The 17668-nt window shown below is 40.4% G+C and overlaps 1 protein-coding gene across 5 annotated transcripts in view; it reads right to left on the bottom strand.

Moving 5' to 3' along the window:
- Positions 1 to 3019: 3019 nt before the first annotated feature.
- Positions 3020 to 17668, bottom strand: part of ECPAS (Ecm29 proteasome adaptor and scaffold) — a 97651-nt gene continuing 83002 nt past the window's right edge. For all 5 annotated transcript variants that reach the window (XM_036260521.1, XM_036260519.1, XM_036260520.1 and 2 more), the window contains 13 exons: positions 17085 to 17174; positions 15746 to 15812; positions 15086 to 15177; positions 14937 to 15003; positions 14523 to 14714; positions 13630 to 13838; positions 12757 to 12800; positions 12471 to 12663; positions 10903 to 11041; positions 8814 to 8919; positions 8210 to 8298; positions 4582 to 4653; positions 3020 to 3305 (listed from right to left, as the gene is read on the bottom strand). In XM_036260521.1, the coding sequence (XP_036116414.1) occupies positions 3166 to 3305; positions 4582 to 4653; positions 8210 to 8298; positions 8814 to 8919; positions 10903 to 11041; positions 12471 to 12663; positions 12757 to 12800; positions 13630 to 13838; positions 14523 to 14714; positions 14937 to 15003; positions 15086 to 15177; positions 15746 to 15812; positions 17085 to 17174 (1500 nt within the window). In that variant the 3' untranslated portion in view covers positions 3020 to 3165. The remainder of the gene's footprint in view (positions 3306 to 4581; positions 4654 to 8209; positions 8299 to 8813; positions 8920 to 10902; positions 11042 to 12470; positions 12664 to 12756; positions 12801 to 13629; positions 13839 to 14522; positions 14715 to 14936; positions 15004 to 15085; positions 15178 to 15745; positions 15813 to 17084; positions 17175 to 17668) is intronic.

The raw sequence follows: 17668 nt of genomic DNA, 5'->3' as shown, positions 1-17668 counted from the left end.
GCCTTTATCCCTCTTAAACAAGTCCGTGCTCACGCTCACAGCTGCCTTGGGAGGCCATGACTTGGCACTGCTCGTTGGCTGGTCAAGACGAAGGCATGAAGTACGTAAATTAGAAATGTGCTTAGAAAGCTCAAAGAAATCGATTCACTAGCACTAAGCACCAAGGTTCAAGTATCTTAGCACCTCTCTCAGCACCAAGGAAAATTCCCAATATTAAATAACAAAGTTTAAAAAGCATAAAATTTGACGAGGCTTTAACATTTCATATGGGCCAAGAGCACACTTGTTGCCTGAACACTCTGAGTTCCTGACACCACCCGACCCAGCCTGCGTTCCAGCCTAGGAAGAGCATCCCAGGTACTGAATGAAGTCAGAGGGCACTTGTGGGGAGGATGGGGTCGGGGGGGGGGGGGGCGGGGGAGATTGATCAGGAAAACACTGTGAGGCCACAGGCTTTCTGAGAAACATCCAAAGTTGATTTTTAATCAAACAAAAGCCATTCTCAAGTGGGAGTCCATGACAAGTTCCTTAAAACTCATGATGCTACTAAAACTCAATTATTTTTCATATCAGGTAAGAGGATGTCTTGGTAATAAACACTTCAATTTTCATTTGTGAACCCCTTCCTCAATCAGAAGCAGCCCCAGAACATGGCATATACAGCCAAGGTTAGGTAGTAATGGCACTGTTTATCAAGACTATAAACCCATTTGTGAGTCAGGAAATAAATTCAGTGAGTATTTAAAATAGTAGAGGAGCCCTGGCTGGTTTGGCACAGTGGTTACAGCATCGGCCCACAGACAGGAGAGTCCTGGGTTCGGTTCCCACTAAGGGCAAGTACTTCAGTTGCAGTTTGTCCCCAGCCCAGATTGGGATGTGCAGGTGGCAACCAATCAATGTATCTCTCTCACATTGATGTTTCTCTCTCTCTCTCTCTCTCTCTACCTTCCTCTCCCCCTCCCGCCCTGAAGATAAATGCAAAAATGTCCTTGGGTGAGGATAAAAATAAATTAAAATTTAAAAATAAAATAAAATAGTAGAGGAGCCCTGGCCAGTTTGGCTCAGCGGTTAGACCCTCAGCCTGTGGACCAGAGAGTCCCAGGTTTGGTTCCCGCTAAGGGCATGTACCTTGGTTGCAATTTGTCCCCAGCCCCAGTTGGGGTCATGTGGGTGGCAACCACTCGATGTCTCTCTCTCACGATGTTTCTCTCTTCTTCCTCCCTCTCTCCCTCCTGCTCTATCTGAAAATAAATGTAAGAATGTCCTCGGGTGAGGATTAAAAAATTTTAAAAATAAAATAGTAGAGGTGCAGGAGGGATCAAAGTATATTACACATAGTAAGAGTCTGAATTATTTCATAAAATGTTTATTTCAGTTAAAGATTTTATATTTGTACTCTGTCTCGTGTGCGCACATGCGCGCACACACGTTCTGGGTCAAATGTGAAAAGTTCTTCTTACTATGGGTCACAGTCAAGAAAGTTTGACTTTGTTCAATTGACATTGTTCAATAGAAAACACCAAAAATAATAAACATGAAGTTTTAACCCTGATGTTAATGTCAGTAAGGGGTCAATTTTGGGTATAAACAAATTTTATGCTTAGAATCCAAGGTAAGCTACAGTGTTCTCAGTTTAACTTAAACACTTATGTTAAACTTGTTTTTCCCCCTACCCTACATTCTTAGGCAGGTGCTTGAGCACTATAAGGAAAAGAAGAAACCCTAACTAATTATTTGAGTGGTATCAAGTTACTCCCGGATGGCGATTTAAATGCTTTCCTGCCCTGGCTGGTTTGGCTCAGCAGTTAGAGCGTTGGCCCGCGGACCAATGAGTTTCGGGTTCAATTCCAGTCAAGGGTACATACCTCGGATGCGGTTAGTCCCCAGCCCTGGTCGGGTTGAGCGGGAGGCAACCAGTCGATGTGGCTCTATCACATCAATGTTTCTCTCTGTCTCTCTCTCTCCCTCCCTCCCACTCTATCTGATAATAAATAGAAAAATATCCTCAGGTGAGGAATAAAAACAAAGTAAAAAATAAAATGCTTTCCTTTCTATACTGAAGTCATACTGTTAAAATAAAAGTGGGTATAAAATTTTAAGTTGCTGTATGGTTTTGAAATTATAAATGGTCCAAATCAAAACAGTCACAATTTCGATGTTGGTTTGGGTTTTGCAAAATAAGCAACCACAGACAGAAGGAGCAATCTTGTCCTAACCTACGTGCACCTGCCTATAAAAGGCAGATATATGATAGGTAATATAGAGGATAGAGAGATAGAGATAGAGATAGAGATAGAGATAGAGATAGAGATAGAGATAGAGATAGAGATAGAGATAGAGATCCTTGAGTGAGGATTATATGATAGATACAGATATAGATATATAGATATAGATATCCTCGATGAGGATTTAAAAAAAAAGGGAGGCTAATCAGAACTGTCACATGGAGACCAAATTCTCCCTCTCAACCTGTAAAGAAGATGCTAAACAATTACTTTCTAAAAACCAATCATCTTAACAAATGACAAGACAACATTTGGCTTCTGAATTTCAAGAATCCAATGATGTCAGTTCAGTTCTGGTTCAAGGACTGCTGTGTGCACCTCACCTCGGGAGCTTCTCGGGGAGGCCAGGGTGAGTACTGATTGGCAGCAGGTTGTAGAAGAAAATGTCCTGGGCAGGACGTCAGACACCTGGGTTCCGGCCTTCGCACAGGCCACAGAAAGGAAGTTATGCCATCGCATAGCCTATTTCTTCAGGTGCAAAGCAAGGGGGTTAAACAATGATTTAGAGAGTTCCTTCCTGAAATAACTTCATTTAATTTGGATACAGTTCTAAGATTTTTATCCAGCTTGCTCTACAACTTCGTCTGTTCCTTTAATAACAGCTTTAATCTTCTAATAACTATTTCCATCAGCTTTACCTACAACCACCTACCTCTCAAACATCCATGTTCCATTAAGCCCACTCAGCCCATATACTTTTAAAACATCAAATAAAATAAAGCTAATAAACAAAATTTAAGGCATTTTTTTTTTTTTTATTTCAGCCAAGGAATGATGCATGCTACAGATTAATCTTTACTTTTCCCACTTGGTTTTTCAAAGAATACCACCGTTTCATCCCCAATGAACATGGCACTTGTTTGTTTCTTTCCCTTCTAAATTATTCCAGATTTTCAAGTGTTTTCTTCAGTAACGATGCTTTCTCCTGCAGCTCAGGTCTGTTGTCTGTCTCCATAGTTGCCAAGGACTCAATCAGGAGTGCTCTGCATTCAGATGTCAAACTTTCCCACTGTTTAGATTCTGAATGGAAAGAAAAAGAAGAAAAAAAGATTCCTCAGAGAACAAACAAGCAAAAAATACAAACCAGTCTTCCTGCTTTTCCTCCATATATCATATCCCCAAAATAAATCTAAGCAACTCCTTGATAACAATGCAGTACATAATGATCACAGGTTCGACAGTCATCTCAAACCCGAATCACTGACAATAACCCGAGAGCACACAAGGGCGCATCCTCGGCCCCACACGGGCGGGCGGGAGGAAGAGAACCTAGGGATGCTGGAGCCTATGGGACGCAGGAAGCATCAAGGCAAAGCACAGTGACAAAAAGCCGTCCACAACACTGAAAAACTATAAGATACGCTCAGTTAAAAAATCCTGAATAAATTTCATAATTCCAAAGTCAATTTCAACAGATGATATTTTATTACTACTTTAAGGGAAGCACAAAAACTAAGATCCTAAACCTTATCTACGAGGTTCTGCCAGTTCCTAGTGATGTGGTTCCAAACAAGTTATTTACCCTTTAGTCTCGTTTCACTCATCTGAACGTATTCGTGCACATTTGGCAAACAGGGCAAATTCGGTGCTCTAACTAGGTGCCTAGCTCTTTCATTTCAACAAGGAAAAAGGGGATTACAAGGTTTGTAGTGTTACTGGGTTTAAAAAGCCTGTTTTATGAAGACCTAGGAGAGGTGCTTTAATTGCTAAGAAAAAGACAGAGAAGTAGAAATGGCAAATATACAGGACCTGGAGAAATCTGCTCCTTCTTCACCCTCCTCAGTCCATGGGGTTAAAACAGTAAAAAGAAAAGAGGCCTCCTTTTTAAATCAGTAACAGATACACCACTGGAGAAACTGTTTTCTTTTACCACTGATACAACAGGCCATTAGAAGAAATCTTCTTTATAAGGTTAAAAAAAAGACTAAGAAAACTGCCATCAAACTAGATGACTGGGCGGAGACTGTTAAATGCTTTCCAACTCCACTTTCCAGGGTGTCGTGCTGCCTGTCTCGTGCAGCGAGCTCCTGTCACTATCAACCGCAAGCCCCAGGAACCAGGTTAAATCAGGGCTCCCGCTCTGAGACAGCTACAGCTTCGTAATACACACAAAGTATGCAAAATAAAATTTAAACACTTGTACAATGTAAAGGTTTTAGCTTTGTCCCACTTGGATGTGCATATATATTAATTTGTGTTTTAGAGTCTATACATATTAAAAACAAAAACAAAATAAAACAATTTCTAAAACATATGCCATAGAATATCCCTGCAATCAGACCTATCAGGAACTCACCTTCAAGCTTTTTAAGCAGTAATTCTACCACAGATAAAGCTTCTGTTCTCACAGACGAGTAGGTCTTATTTTCTAAGAGGAAAATCACAATGTACATTACTTGTTTTATACACCTTAGAAACAAAAGCTCCAAGATTAAGTTAGTGTTACTGAAAGCTGTTCAGAAATTACAAAGTCAGGGAAAGACAAATCTTTTTGTAAATAAGCTTCCCTTTCTGTTACCTACCATTAAATACCTGAAATGTGCTACATGTCCACATTACTTACTTTAAATAAGAAAAATGTCAGCCGAATAGCAATCACCACAACAAATGGCAATATTTAAAGGACCCATTTTAAAAGTGGGAATTCAAAAGACACTATCTCAAACACATAGTCATCTTCTCATAATACCTAAGACAGGTCTTTAGGTTTGCATGACCTCGTTTTAACAAAGAACGTTATACAACCCAGGGTCAAGGCCAAATCAGGGACACCTGAGACCCTGTAAAGACTAGTTTCTTAACTGCCAGTTCTCTATCCAAAAGAACACTACCTCCAAGAATTACAACCGAAACATGCTTCCTTGATGTCTACTCTAGATACAGCATCTAGTTCACGGTGAAACTGTCTACCGAACAAAATCAACACAACTAAACCCACAGCAAGGAATGCACAAGATGAGCTTATAACAGCCTGTTATGCTACAAAGCACAGAAGGGTTTACAAGAATAACCGTGACCTGTCAACAGGACACAGGAGTCAGCTAGAAGGAGTTTCCACTGGCCAAATCTGGGCCAATTTGAGCAACAAATTAATTAAGAAAAATAATTAGCCGTGGCCAGTTTGGCTCAGTGGCTAGAGCATCAGCCCACGCCCAGTCAAGGGTACACACCTGGGTTGGAAGTTGGATTCTCCAGCCCCGGTCAGGGTCATGCAGAAGGCAACCATTAGATGTGTCTCTCTCACATCAATGTTTCTCTCTCTCCCTCCCTGCCACTCTACCTTTAAAAAAGAAAAAATCAATGGAAAAATATCCTCAGGTGAGGATTAACAAAAATGAAAGAAAAATAATTATTTATAAACCAATTGGGGAAAAAGGAATCCATGAATCAGTATCGATTATAAGGAGACAGGGAGAGGGAGGGATCCTGCTTAGAGAGGAGGCCAGCTGTCAATGGTGAGTGTGAGGAAGTGCTGGCGTCAGAGGTCGTCGCAGTAAAGACTGGTCAGGAAAAGGCACCAGTGCACGCTAGGTCCAGAGGTATCTGCGGAGGAGCAGCCCATCTGCACGGTCTGAACGTGTCTTCTCCCAGACTGCCTTTTTAGATGCAGTTTTGAAGAAGAGCAAGTTATTTGAATGGTCTTAGAGTATGTTCCCACAGGCTGTTCATTAGACACAAGGGGAGGTGGGGGGGAGGGACATAATAACTGTACAGTAGGAATAACTGAATAGTGCCTTGACCAGGTATCAAAATTAACATCACCAGTGAGGGCAGATGGACACTGTGTGCCTCTGGACGTGAGGCACGTCACTTTCAGAGGGAGTATCCCAGCTGGGAAATCATGACCTGGGTCTAATCATGAGAAAACATCAGACAAACACCAAATGAGAAACACTCTGGTTAAAAAAAGATGGGGGAGACTTTTCTTCAAAATCGTCAGTGTCACAGAAGATAAAGGAAAGCTGAGGAAACATTCCAGATTAACAGAAAATAAAAAGATATGACAACTGCCCTGGCTGATGTGGCTCAGTTGGTTGGGCGTTGTCCCATGCACAGAGAGGTTGCTGGTTTGATTCCTGGTCAGAGCACATGCCCGGTTTCAGGTTCAATCCCCAGCAGGGGCACGCAGGAGGCAGTCTGGATATTTCTCTTTCTCTCTCCTTCTCCCTTCCTCTCTCTCTCATTTTAAAAATATTTTTTAATCATTAAAAAAAATTTTTTTAAATAAAAAATTGCATCAATGTTATACTGCCTAAAGTTGGCAACTGTGCTGTGCTGATGTGAGAATGCACTGAAGAATCCAGGAGTCAACGGGCGTGGTGTAAACAATATACTTTCAAGTGGTTCAGGAAAAATATGTATACAGAAGCACAAACGATAAAGGAAATGGGGCAAAATGTTAACAGGCAACTTTGGTTAAAAGATATACAGGTATTATATGTACTATTTTTTTAATGCCTTAATTGGGCCCTCAGCATGGGACAGAAGGAAAACCAAGGCACGGGTTAATGGGTAAGTCACCCCTCTCCATGGCACCCCAACCTTCCCGCCCTGTGGGACAGTGTTGTCCATGTCTAAGAGCTCAGCCTGGCAACTCATCAGGCTCAGGTTTTTGATTGATTATTTTTGCTGCCTTTTTTTGTTATTAATCTTCACCCAAGGATATTTTTCCACTGATCTTCAGAGACAGTGGAAGAGAGGGAAGGGAAGGGAGAGAAACGATGTAAGAGAGACACATCAATTGGTTGCCTCCTGCACGTGCCCCAACCAGGGCCAGGGATCAAACCCACAACCCAGGTACATGCCCTTGACCAATAATTGAACCTGTGACCCTTTGGTCCAAGGGCCAACGCTCTAACCACTGAACCACACTGGCAAGGGCTTTAGTGGCTTTTTTAAATTAAATTTATTGGAGTGATATTGGTTAATAAAACTATACAGATTGTTCAAGTATACGATTCTATAATACATCATCTGTATAGTGCGTTCTATTTACCACCCAAAGTCAACTCTCCAGTCACCATATATTTGACCCCCTTTACCCTTTATCCTCTCTCTGCCATGCTCCCTTCCTTCTGCTGACCACCATCACAAATGGCCGACAGATACATGGAAACATGCTTAACTTCATTAGCTATTAGAGAAGTGCACATCAAAACCACAATGAGATAGCATGTCACACCTGTTAGAATGGCTGTTATCAAGAAGACAAGTATTAACAAATGTTGGAAAGGTTGTGGAGAAAAGAAACCCTCATTCACTGCTGGTGGGAATAAAAACTACTACAGCTACTATGGTGGTTCCTCAAAAAATTCAGAAGAGCTACCATATGACCCAGCAACCCCTCTTCTAGGTATCTACCTGAAAATTTTGAGAACATTTATTCACAAAGACATGTGTACCCGTGTTCACTGCAGCTTTGTTCACGGTGCCCAAGACCTGGAGACAACCGCGATGTCCCTCAGACGACTGGATAAAGAGGATGTGGTACACGTATACAGCAGCATACCACTCAGCCACAAGAAAGATGAATACTGCCATTTGTGACAACATGGCTGGAGCTTGAGAATATCATGCTTAGCAAAATAAGTCATAGGGAAAAAGTCAAGAACCATATATTTTCCCTCATATGTGAAACATATGTACTATTATTGCAACTGTTCTATAAGTTTGAAATTATTTCTCAAGTAAACATTTTTTTTTTTAATACTTATCACAAAGGTTTTTCTAATCTAGGTGTTAAAATCCTAAATTGTAGTTCCAGGTTAATATATTTGTTTGGGCATACATACTACTGAGTACATCAAATAGGATAGTTCAGTTCCATAAACTTAGTTCCTAGCATAAGGTAGGAAGTATTTAAAGCTTAGCTCCTTGACCTTTAAAATTAGGACTCCTTATCAATGCCAGTTTACCACACTCACCTAAAGAATATGTGATTGATTTACAAGTTTCAAGGAGAATTTCAGCCAAAGCCTCTGGATCCGCATGTTCTTCTTCCAAAAGCATTAATCTATAAAAATCAGAAAGCAAGATACAAATGCCAGTTGTTTTTTTTGTTGTTGTTTTTTTTAAATACTAGTTGTCACAGTTTATTTTATTTATTTATTTATTTTTTTTATCCTCACCCAAGGACATTTTTCCATTTTTTGTACAGATAGAGTGGGAGGGAGAGAGAGAGGGAAACATCGATGTGAAAGGGACACATCGAGTGGCTGCCACCCGCACGACCAACCAGGGCCGGGGAGAAACTGCAACCGAGGTACACGCCCTTAGCGGGAACCGAACCCGGGTCTCTCCAGACCGCAGGCGGACGCTCCAACCGCTGAGCCAAACCGGCCAGGGCACAAATGCCAGTTTTAAGAACCATCCCAAAACCTTTCTGGTACAAATCATCTGTCTACATGTATCACTTTATGATGTCACTCTAGCATTTTAGTTTTACAATTTTAAAGAATTTCACTGATCATGTATAAAATACTGAGAAGGGAGAGACAAAATAAATGCCTGAACTATGAAGCGAATTACCCCTGAAAAAAGGCATTCATTGACTGCAGGACTCCGAGCTGCACTTTCCAGGTGCTGAGTTTCAGCCGCTCACACATCAGCTGGCATAGCTCCTGCCGATAGCAACCTGGGAAACAGACAGAATGGGGCAGAGCGGGACAGGGAGTGTGAAAGAGCCAAAGACAGAGCGAGTGAGGGACAAACAGAAGGACAGAGACAGGAACAGACAGGGATAGAGGGACACAGACAGGAGGAGGAAGGAGGACAAAAATAAAACAACAAATGCCTTTAGTTAAAGCCATGAAATTAAAAAAATAAAATAAAAAAACTTCTGGGTGACTGTGTGTCCAATTCCCAAACAAATTTCCCTGATCGGAACTTTCCCATGAAGGTCCTATATAACTGTTCAATGTTGATTTTCAAAGCAATATCCTTCCCCAAGGAACTGACACAGAACCTTAACCCCACTCCCATTCCCTGTAAAACAGCCAAAATGACAGCCAAAAATGAGCAGAACTCTGGAGGCTGGGAGCTCCTGGGGACACTCAGGAGCTTCTGCACGCTGTAGGCTTACCAACAGACAACAGTGCTCTATCCCAAACCTGTCATGTCAGCTGCACTTGTAATTACAATTATCTAACTAATCGTACTCTATGAAACAGGGGCATAAAACTCAACAAACTCATTATTTTTTAAGTACTTTAAAATTTAGTTCAGCTCACATATGTAAAGACAGATGGGGGTAAAAATCTACAAGAATTCTGCACTGGAATTGCTTCATAAAAGATTATTGGCTTCTTTTTCTACAAAGTAACAAAAATCAGAAATTATAAATGATACCTTATAAGTAAGGTGTATATGAGAAGCCAGTGTGTAACAGTTGAATTCTAAAGGCCTTGGCCTTCCCCTCAATAACTGGCAAATTAATATACATATCTATGCCCTACACTAAAATAAAGTGCTTTGTGTATGTATCATTTTTATATAATTCCCTACTTTTTCTACTCCATTCAAGAAAAAGTCAGCAGTAGTCCTAATGGCATCAAAAAAGTAGACTTCCACTGCAGTCCATAACATAATACCAAGATATAAGACTATTTACAAATAGGTATCTTTTGGAAAATCCTTCTTATACAGAGCAAACATACTTCTTGAAAGTTCACAAAAAAATAGCAAGGCGCAAAGACAATCAATCTTAAGTCTGATTTTAGACACATCCAATCACAACTAATCAACATACTTTTTATAACATTCAAGCATATTAAGATGTCTGGTGGGACACACTGCAGAAACTAACACGAGGCAAACTTCAGAGGAGCATGGTCCCAAGTTCAAGGCCCTGCCAAAGGACTCCTAACTAACTGCAACCTAATCCAACAATAAAGGTTTACTGTTTATTTATTTAATCCTTTGGAAATACGCATCCAATTCGAAAAATCTCTATTTCAAGGTTCTCGGTGAAACAGAGATTTCACTCCCTTATTGAAGATTTGTTTACTTACAAGGCCATTAATTTCAAAATGAAGAGACCCCACTAAATAAATTCTATGGATTCCTCAGGAAACAGCATCACAAAGAAGAGTAACAGAATTCTTTTCACAAACTATCTAGTGTATCATGGTTGTTAAAGGCTGAATTGTGTCCCCCAAATTCATAACTAAAGTCCTAACCCCAAGAACATCTGAATGTGACTGTACTGGGACACAGCATCTTTAAAGAGGTCATTAGGGTGGGCCCTAATCCAATATGGCTGGTGTCCTTATAAGAGAGATTAGGATACACAGACACAGATGGCTATTTACAAGCCAAGGAGAGAGGTCTCAGAAGAAACCAACACTGTCAACACCTTGACCTCAAATAGAATGGTGAGAAAACAGATTTCTGTTGGTTAAGCCACCCAGTCTGTGGTACTTGGTTCCAGCAACCCTAGCAAACTAATACAATAGTCAATGGAATTATCTGCCGATGTAGGAGTAAAATTTCTGTTGGATAATTGTCACTATTAATCGGTCAAGCTGTACAAGAACTAATCTGGCACACAGAACATCTTTGCTCTCGTTAAGTGACCTCCGGTTACAGCACTCCTTCCAGGGCAGGTGCTGGTGCTTACGCTGAGTCTCTGCGTTTCGGGGCCAGGCTTTGCCCAGGCTCTGGAAGGCGCCCAGCAGGGACTCCAGCTGGAGCTCCTTTTCCTTCTCATTCTCATCTTCATTTTTGGTGGTTCGGATTCCAGTGATTTCAGGTGAGTTCTGGGACCAAAAAAAAGGAAAGCAAAATTTTTTTTTTCCCCAAAGTTACAGGTGTACTATTAAAACAATCAGGACGCCAAAGTAAATGTTAATCAAGAATTAAATGCTAAATTCTCTAGCATGAGTCTTCCTACTTCTAACAAGAATCTGTAACAGTATACTACAACTCTCTAATAAATATGGAAAATCCTTTCAAGGAAATCTGTAAGCAAGGATGAAAAAAATACTGTATATATAGTATTTTGAGCAAAACATAAAATGACTTGCATTAGAATCATGGAATTAAAGGAACCTGGTAATGACCTAAACCCAAACTCCTATAATCAGAGAAAAACAGTTTGGGAAGTGACTCATCCAGCTAGCCGATGACATCATCAATCCAAAATATAAGTCTCCCAAACCCATTATGTAGGTAACTTGTTTAAATTTTTTAAACAGCATTTTACTCAACGAAAACAACTCCATATTATCAGCAACACAAGAAATAAGAATGCTATTTAAACTATTTCATGTTTCACAAAAAATAAACAGGTAAACTATACCCTTAAGTCTTTTTTGGATCACACTTCCCAATATACGGCAGAGGCAATTAACACTGACACCCAGAGCTCAAACCTTCCTAATGCCAAGACCCTTTAATACAGTTCCTCATGTTGTGGTGACCCCCAGCCATAAAATTATTTTCGTTGCTACTTTATTACTGTAATTTTGCTACTGTTATGTCTTAGGCAACCCCTGTGAAGGGGTCATTCAACCCCCAAAGGGGTCACAACCCACAGGTTGAGAACCACTGCTCTAGGATGACAGGGACTTCTGCACACTCTCCTAAGTCAAAGCTTATTAAAATTCTAGGGTGGGGCAAAAGCGGGTTACATTTGTGAGTACACAAAACACAGAGTTTATTCTTTTAGTAGTGTTTATTAATTACTGTATTGTTTTCCATATGAACAACTGTAAACAAACTTTTGCCCACCTTGTAAGACAGAGAATATTCATTCATTCCAATATCCACTCCTGGGAACTCACTGTTCCCAGAGCCTAGAGTTTTCTGCCTTAAACTCATCTTTCTGCTTTGTTTTAAAAATAAAACTAACCCACTCTCCACTCTCCCAGGGAGGGCCGATAGACACCCAGGGTCTGGCTAAGTCCTGGCTGATGGGATGGAAGTGAACGTGCCACGTGGCCGTTGCCAGGGACTCTCCTTAAGAAAGAACTGGCATGCCTACTTTGATCCTTCATCCTCTCTTCATCTCCTCTGCCTCCACCTGCCTGGAATGTCGATACACCGTGGGCCCTGAGGACAATGATTTTCCGCAACCTGCAGCTACACTAATCCTAAAATAAAATATGCAAACAGAACACAGAAAAATCTTTTCTTTTCAATTTTTAAAGTATAAACCAGACCAGATAGGATACAGGTGGTCATTACCTTCTTGATGAGAGGTATGACAATGTCAGAAAACTCCTGGAATCTATCTTCTTTGGTGGCCTTCAAGACATCCCCTGCACAGCTGATTGCTACAATCTTGTATTTGGGATTCTCTTTGCAACACTCCTTCAGAACAGCTTGGAGAATTTCATTTGTGCTGGGTTGATTGGGCACAGGCTTTTCCAGCTCTGCACTACAGGATCCACACAAAAGCAGCAGAACGTTAATAAAGGCCACAGCTTTCAGGTTGGTTAAGAAATGGTATCTTCACTGAAAAAACATTTACCTGCAAGCTGTCACCACACAGGCAATGGCTTTCAATAGTTCTTCCTAAAGGGTTGAAAATAAGAGAATGCTAGTAAGCACATATGTGTCATTTACATTCTCTCTTCTATGACTACTATTACCTACAATATAATAACTATGGCACAAAAGTTAACTAGAGTCATCTTATCTTTAAGCTCTTTACTGTTTAGTAAGCACATCCGCAGAAGCAGAATAACTGCCTTTATCTCCATTTCATAAAATCAAGAACTGACTTGCCCAAGGCCACACAGGCAGAAGTGTGCACCATGGAACCAAAACTACTACATCTGACTCTTCGCCCAGCACTTCTACAGTACTGCACGGGTGACCACTAACTCTTACAGCATCCAGCAGGTCGTCACATGCTGCCATATCTCATCTTCCCTGCTGACAGTTCGCTGGAAGTATTCTGCTATCACCCTTGTGTAAAAACTGACTGTTACTAATTCACAGACCCGGAGATAAGCCCCTCAGGTCCAGGTTCACACAGCTCGCCTTACTCCTCAATGTCACATGTGCCCAATCCTGATCTCTGCATGAGGTTTCATCAGGTACAAAAGAGTTACCACTGGTTTGAGACTTATTTTAAAAAGTTGAACATGGTAAGTAAAATTCCATCTCCAGCATTGCTGTGCGGTATTCAGGACACATGGGTTGCACTTTAATGAAATATCATACTTAAATCAGACAGAGTTCACCCAAAGTTTCCCAATGGCTAAAAAATCTGATTCACAAAAACAATCCATCTGATGTCCCACAAAAGCAGACTCTTAATTTTTACAGGAAATGAAAGATGAAGTCATCATCCTTTAAGAATACCTTAAATTTAACTGGGCATGAATGGTTCCTTTACCTTTCCTGCCCATGTTCTTCCAGCGAGGCCTTGCAGTAACGCACTCAGTATCATTCCCAGATACGGAGGTACCAGGGAGCTGGTTTGTTTAGCAATCGATGCCATGGCAACCGCACCCTGGGCTTTCATTTTCCAGGACTGAGACTGTAAAGCCTTCTGGGTAATAGCAATCAACTCCTGCAGGTATAACCGAATGCCACCAAAGGAACCTAGGTTATAAAAAGTAAAATTAAGGCAACTTTTAAGAGACCCCCCCCCCACCAAAAAAAGCTTAACTGATTTTTCTTTTCTAAATCTGAAAAAAAAAGTTAGTGACCATCAGTCTAAAGCAGTGATTCTCAATGGTTACACTACGCCACTCTCTAAAAGGGAGAGAAAGCGGGTGGTGGTGTGATGGATCTTTACCACAGCAGGACTTGATGAACTTGGATATGCCCATGAGGGCATCATGCTGCGGCCCTCATCCACTGATATGTGTCAAGGTACAAAACAGAGGTGAGAAGCACTACTCTAAATGATACTCAAAGGCAACATGAAATCACTGTTCACTCTCAGGTAAGTAAAACTCGACTCTGCTGGGGCAGTTTCTACTCTCACACGTGGGCAGCAGAGGGGGGGAGAGAAGAGCTCTGAACGGCAACCCTGAGAACCCAGCAACCTGCATACAGGCTCCCAACCGAACGGGACACATGCTGTCACAGTTCTTCAAGAGCAACCACTGGAGTTTAAGAATAAAAACATGTGTAAAAAACTCCAGCTGTGGTTCTTAAGAAACAGGTTTAATACAGGACATATGCTGTTAGAGTTCTTCAAGAGCAAATAAAAATATGTGTAAAAAATTCCAGCTGTGGTTCTTAAGAAACAGGTTTAATTCATAGCTACTCTTGACTAACCAGGTACATTCTCCTGCCACACTTCAGTCCATAAGTTACATTCTTCTTTTTCTGATTTCTCCTCATCGGCAATCTCATGCATGCCTAGAAATGCCAAAGGCAGAACCTCTTTGGCATGGTTCTTCAATACGTCAGGGCTGTAGCGTCCAATAGCATGAATAGTCAAAGCACAAGAGGTCTTGTAGATGGGCTCTGAAGAGAGAGAGAAAAAAACCACCATCTTTATGATACTTACTGTTTATAAGGGTAACTAATCTAAACAGACTATTGCTCAATCTGCACCACAGTCAGTAAAATCAATTAGAAAGGTTCCTAGCAAAGCAGATAAAATCATAGAGAGTAAGACCTGGTTTGCACTGTTTGATTAGGTTGTTAACATCTAAATTTAAAAGAACACAACTATAAAAAAGGTACCGTCTTTCTCCATATACCAGCTATTGAGCTTCTGTAAGAGTTTCTCAGTGCTGCTATCCCGTGAGGTCTGAAAAAAAAAGAAACAACCCTGTGATTTCTTTATAGTTATCAAAGTATAATTACTTAACTAAGTAAGAAATTCAACTCACCCGAACTAAATGGCCCATGGCAAACGCACAGGACTTCTGAATTACACTGTTCCGATCTGTCAGGCCACTAAGCAAAGCACTCATAAGTTTACCTACCAGAAATGAAGGAGATAAATCTGATACTTGGTTGACCAAATGTTTTGCTCTGTTCCCAAAACCAAAACAAACTTAACCCTGTAATTAACACCTGATTTATTCCGTGGTAGTTTAGAACCCTTGTATGTTATATTTGTACTGTCTATTTGCTTCCATTTGCCTGATGTAAAATTAAAACTTAATCTGTGTCTAGAACAGTGTGAAGAAAGTTGAAAAAAATGAAAGCTAGGTACATAAAGTTCATTAGGTCCATCCGGGAGCTAATCTAAGAAGAGAAAAATGCTGATGTAAAATTAGCTATACAGTAAACAAATCCTGCAGGAGAGCAGACTTTTCACTCTCCTGTACCACTAAGAAATAATCTAACACTTATACCAGTAAGAACTTGCTAAACTTAATCATCCTTTACCTTCTGCAAACAAAGAAATAAAGGTTGAGGGAGCAAAAGTATACATACAGTATCACAAGCATGTTGCAATGATAATTATTTTCCTCTTTAAAACCTTGTCACACAAGACATGGGCATACAAAAATATCAACCACACACAGTTTGGACAAGCTCACCTGAGTAAGGTGTGAGGTCCTGGGGACACTGAGTAGTTAATGACACAATGACGCTGGCACAGCCTCCCTACAGGGTTACAAAGGCAAAGGTCTAAATTGGATGGTCACAGTGTTCTCGACCCCTTTGTTTTAGGGGGATGTCAAAGATTTAAAAATAAAATGTACACAAAGCCTAACAGTCCCTCCATGAATTAATCTAGAAAGAGAAAAACTCTTATTTTAAATGATGCACGCAGAGATATTTTTTCAAAACCGGCAGGAAGATGGGTGCTCTCATACAATACAATTAAAAAAGAAAACTGGGCCCGGCCGGTGTGGGACAGTGGTTGAGCATCGACTCATGCACCAAGAGGTTGTCGGTTTGATTCCTGGTCAGGGCACATGCCCAGGTTGTGGGCCAAATCCCCAGTGGGGGGCATGCAGGAGGCAGCTGATCAATGTTCTCTCTCATCGATGTTTCTATTTCTCTCTCCCTCTCCCTTCCTCTCTCTCTCTAAAATCAATAAAGAAAAAAAAAATTTTTTTTAAAGAAAGAAAACTGATTCAGTCTTTTGGGAGGGCAACATATGTCATCTTGTCCATCCTTGTTCTAACATTTCCAGCTCCAGAAATTAACCAAAAGAAAAAGCTTCACATGTGTCCCAAGACATTCATCACAGTGCTTTGTTTAATATCAAAAAAGCTGAAAATATATCAGATGTTCTTTGATAGATTAAAACAAATGATGTGACAGCCATTAGAGACCATGTAGAAGACACAAGCACAAAAAAGATGCTGGGAAGAAACACTTGGAAACATTTACAGCAATTAGCTCTGGGTGGTTGGTTAACTTAGGACAATTTTTAACTTTCCCCTGATCTATAAATGCTAAAATTTTTAAATACAAGCATGTGTTAATTTTGTCAGGAAGAAAAAAATGTGAGTTGTTTGTTTTTAGAGTGAGAGGGGAGGATCTGATCCTTGAAAAATCTTGGAAAGACATTTTCCTATCCAAACACCTGCTGAGCCCTCTGTGAAAAATGCTAATCACCACCTAAACACAACCATGCCCTGATAACTGGAGGAACATTTCCATTAATAACTGATAATAATGAGAACCCAGAGGGCACGTACACACCAACCAGAGGACAGAAGTGACTCTAAAAAAGACAATCTTTATTAAGTCACATGTTTCATTTCCTGAATGAGTTACATGTTTTAATTTTTTATGCAACCATAAAAACAGATTAACCTAAAATGTTAGGTTTTATAAAATAATTGATTTTTAAACTTGATGGCTATTATATTTTTGCAGCCTAAACAAAAGAAAATTACTCTTGTGAAAAATACACTTACTTACCTTAGTTCCAAGACCTACACCACTTCTGATCAGCTCACATAATCTAGGAACTAGCTCACCCAGCACCGACACATCAAGATATTGCAGGCACTTTTGGAAAAGAATAAATATAAAGTTAACCTTAGCAAATAATTAGGTCCAGACCACATCCTCAATTAAAAATTCCCCATGTCAGTATGACCAGTGTGGCTCAATGGTTGAGCATCAACCCATACACCAAGAGGTCGCCGGTTTGATTCCTGGTCAGGGCACATGCCCAGGTTGTGGGCCAAATCCCCAGTGGGGGGCATGCAGGAGGCAGCCAATCGATGTTCTCTCTCATCAATGTTTCTCTCTCTCTCTCCTCACTTCCTCGCTCTCTAAAATCAATAAAGGGAAATAAAAAAAATTGCCCATGTCAAATATGCACCCACTGGATTTGACATGAAGTTGAAAAATCACTGGCTTAATTTTGCGGATTTCAATGTTAAAACCACCATTGTACTACAAAGACCATTCATCAGCAGTTTAACATTAAAAACAAGACAAAAATAATGAAAAACACTGACTTTTTAAAGGAGAAAATAAATAATGATTATTCAATT

Source organism: Molossus molossus, unplaced genomic scaffold, assembly GCF_014108415.1.
Source record: "Molossus molossus isolate mMolMol1 unplaced genomic scaffold, mMolMol1.p scaffold_m16_p_14, whole genome shotgun sequence".
NCBI classification, from domain to species: Eukaryota; Metazoa; Chordata; class Mammalia; order Chiroptera; family Molossidae; genus Molossus; species Molossus molossus.
This window is presented reverse-complemented; position numbering and strand designations above follow the sequence as displayed.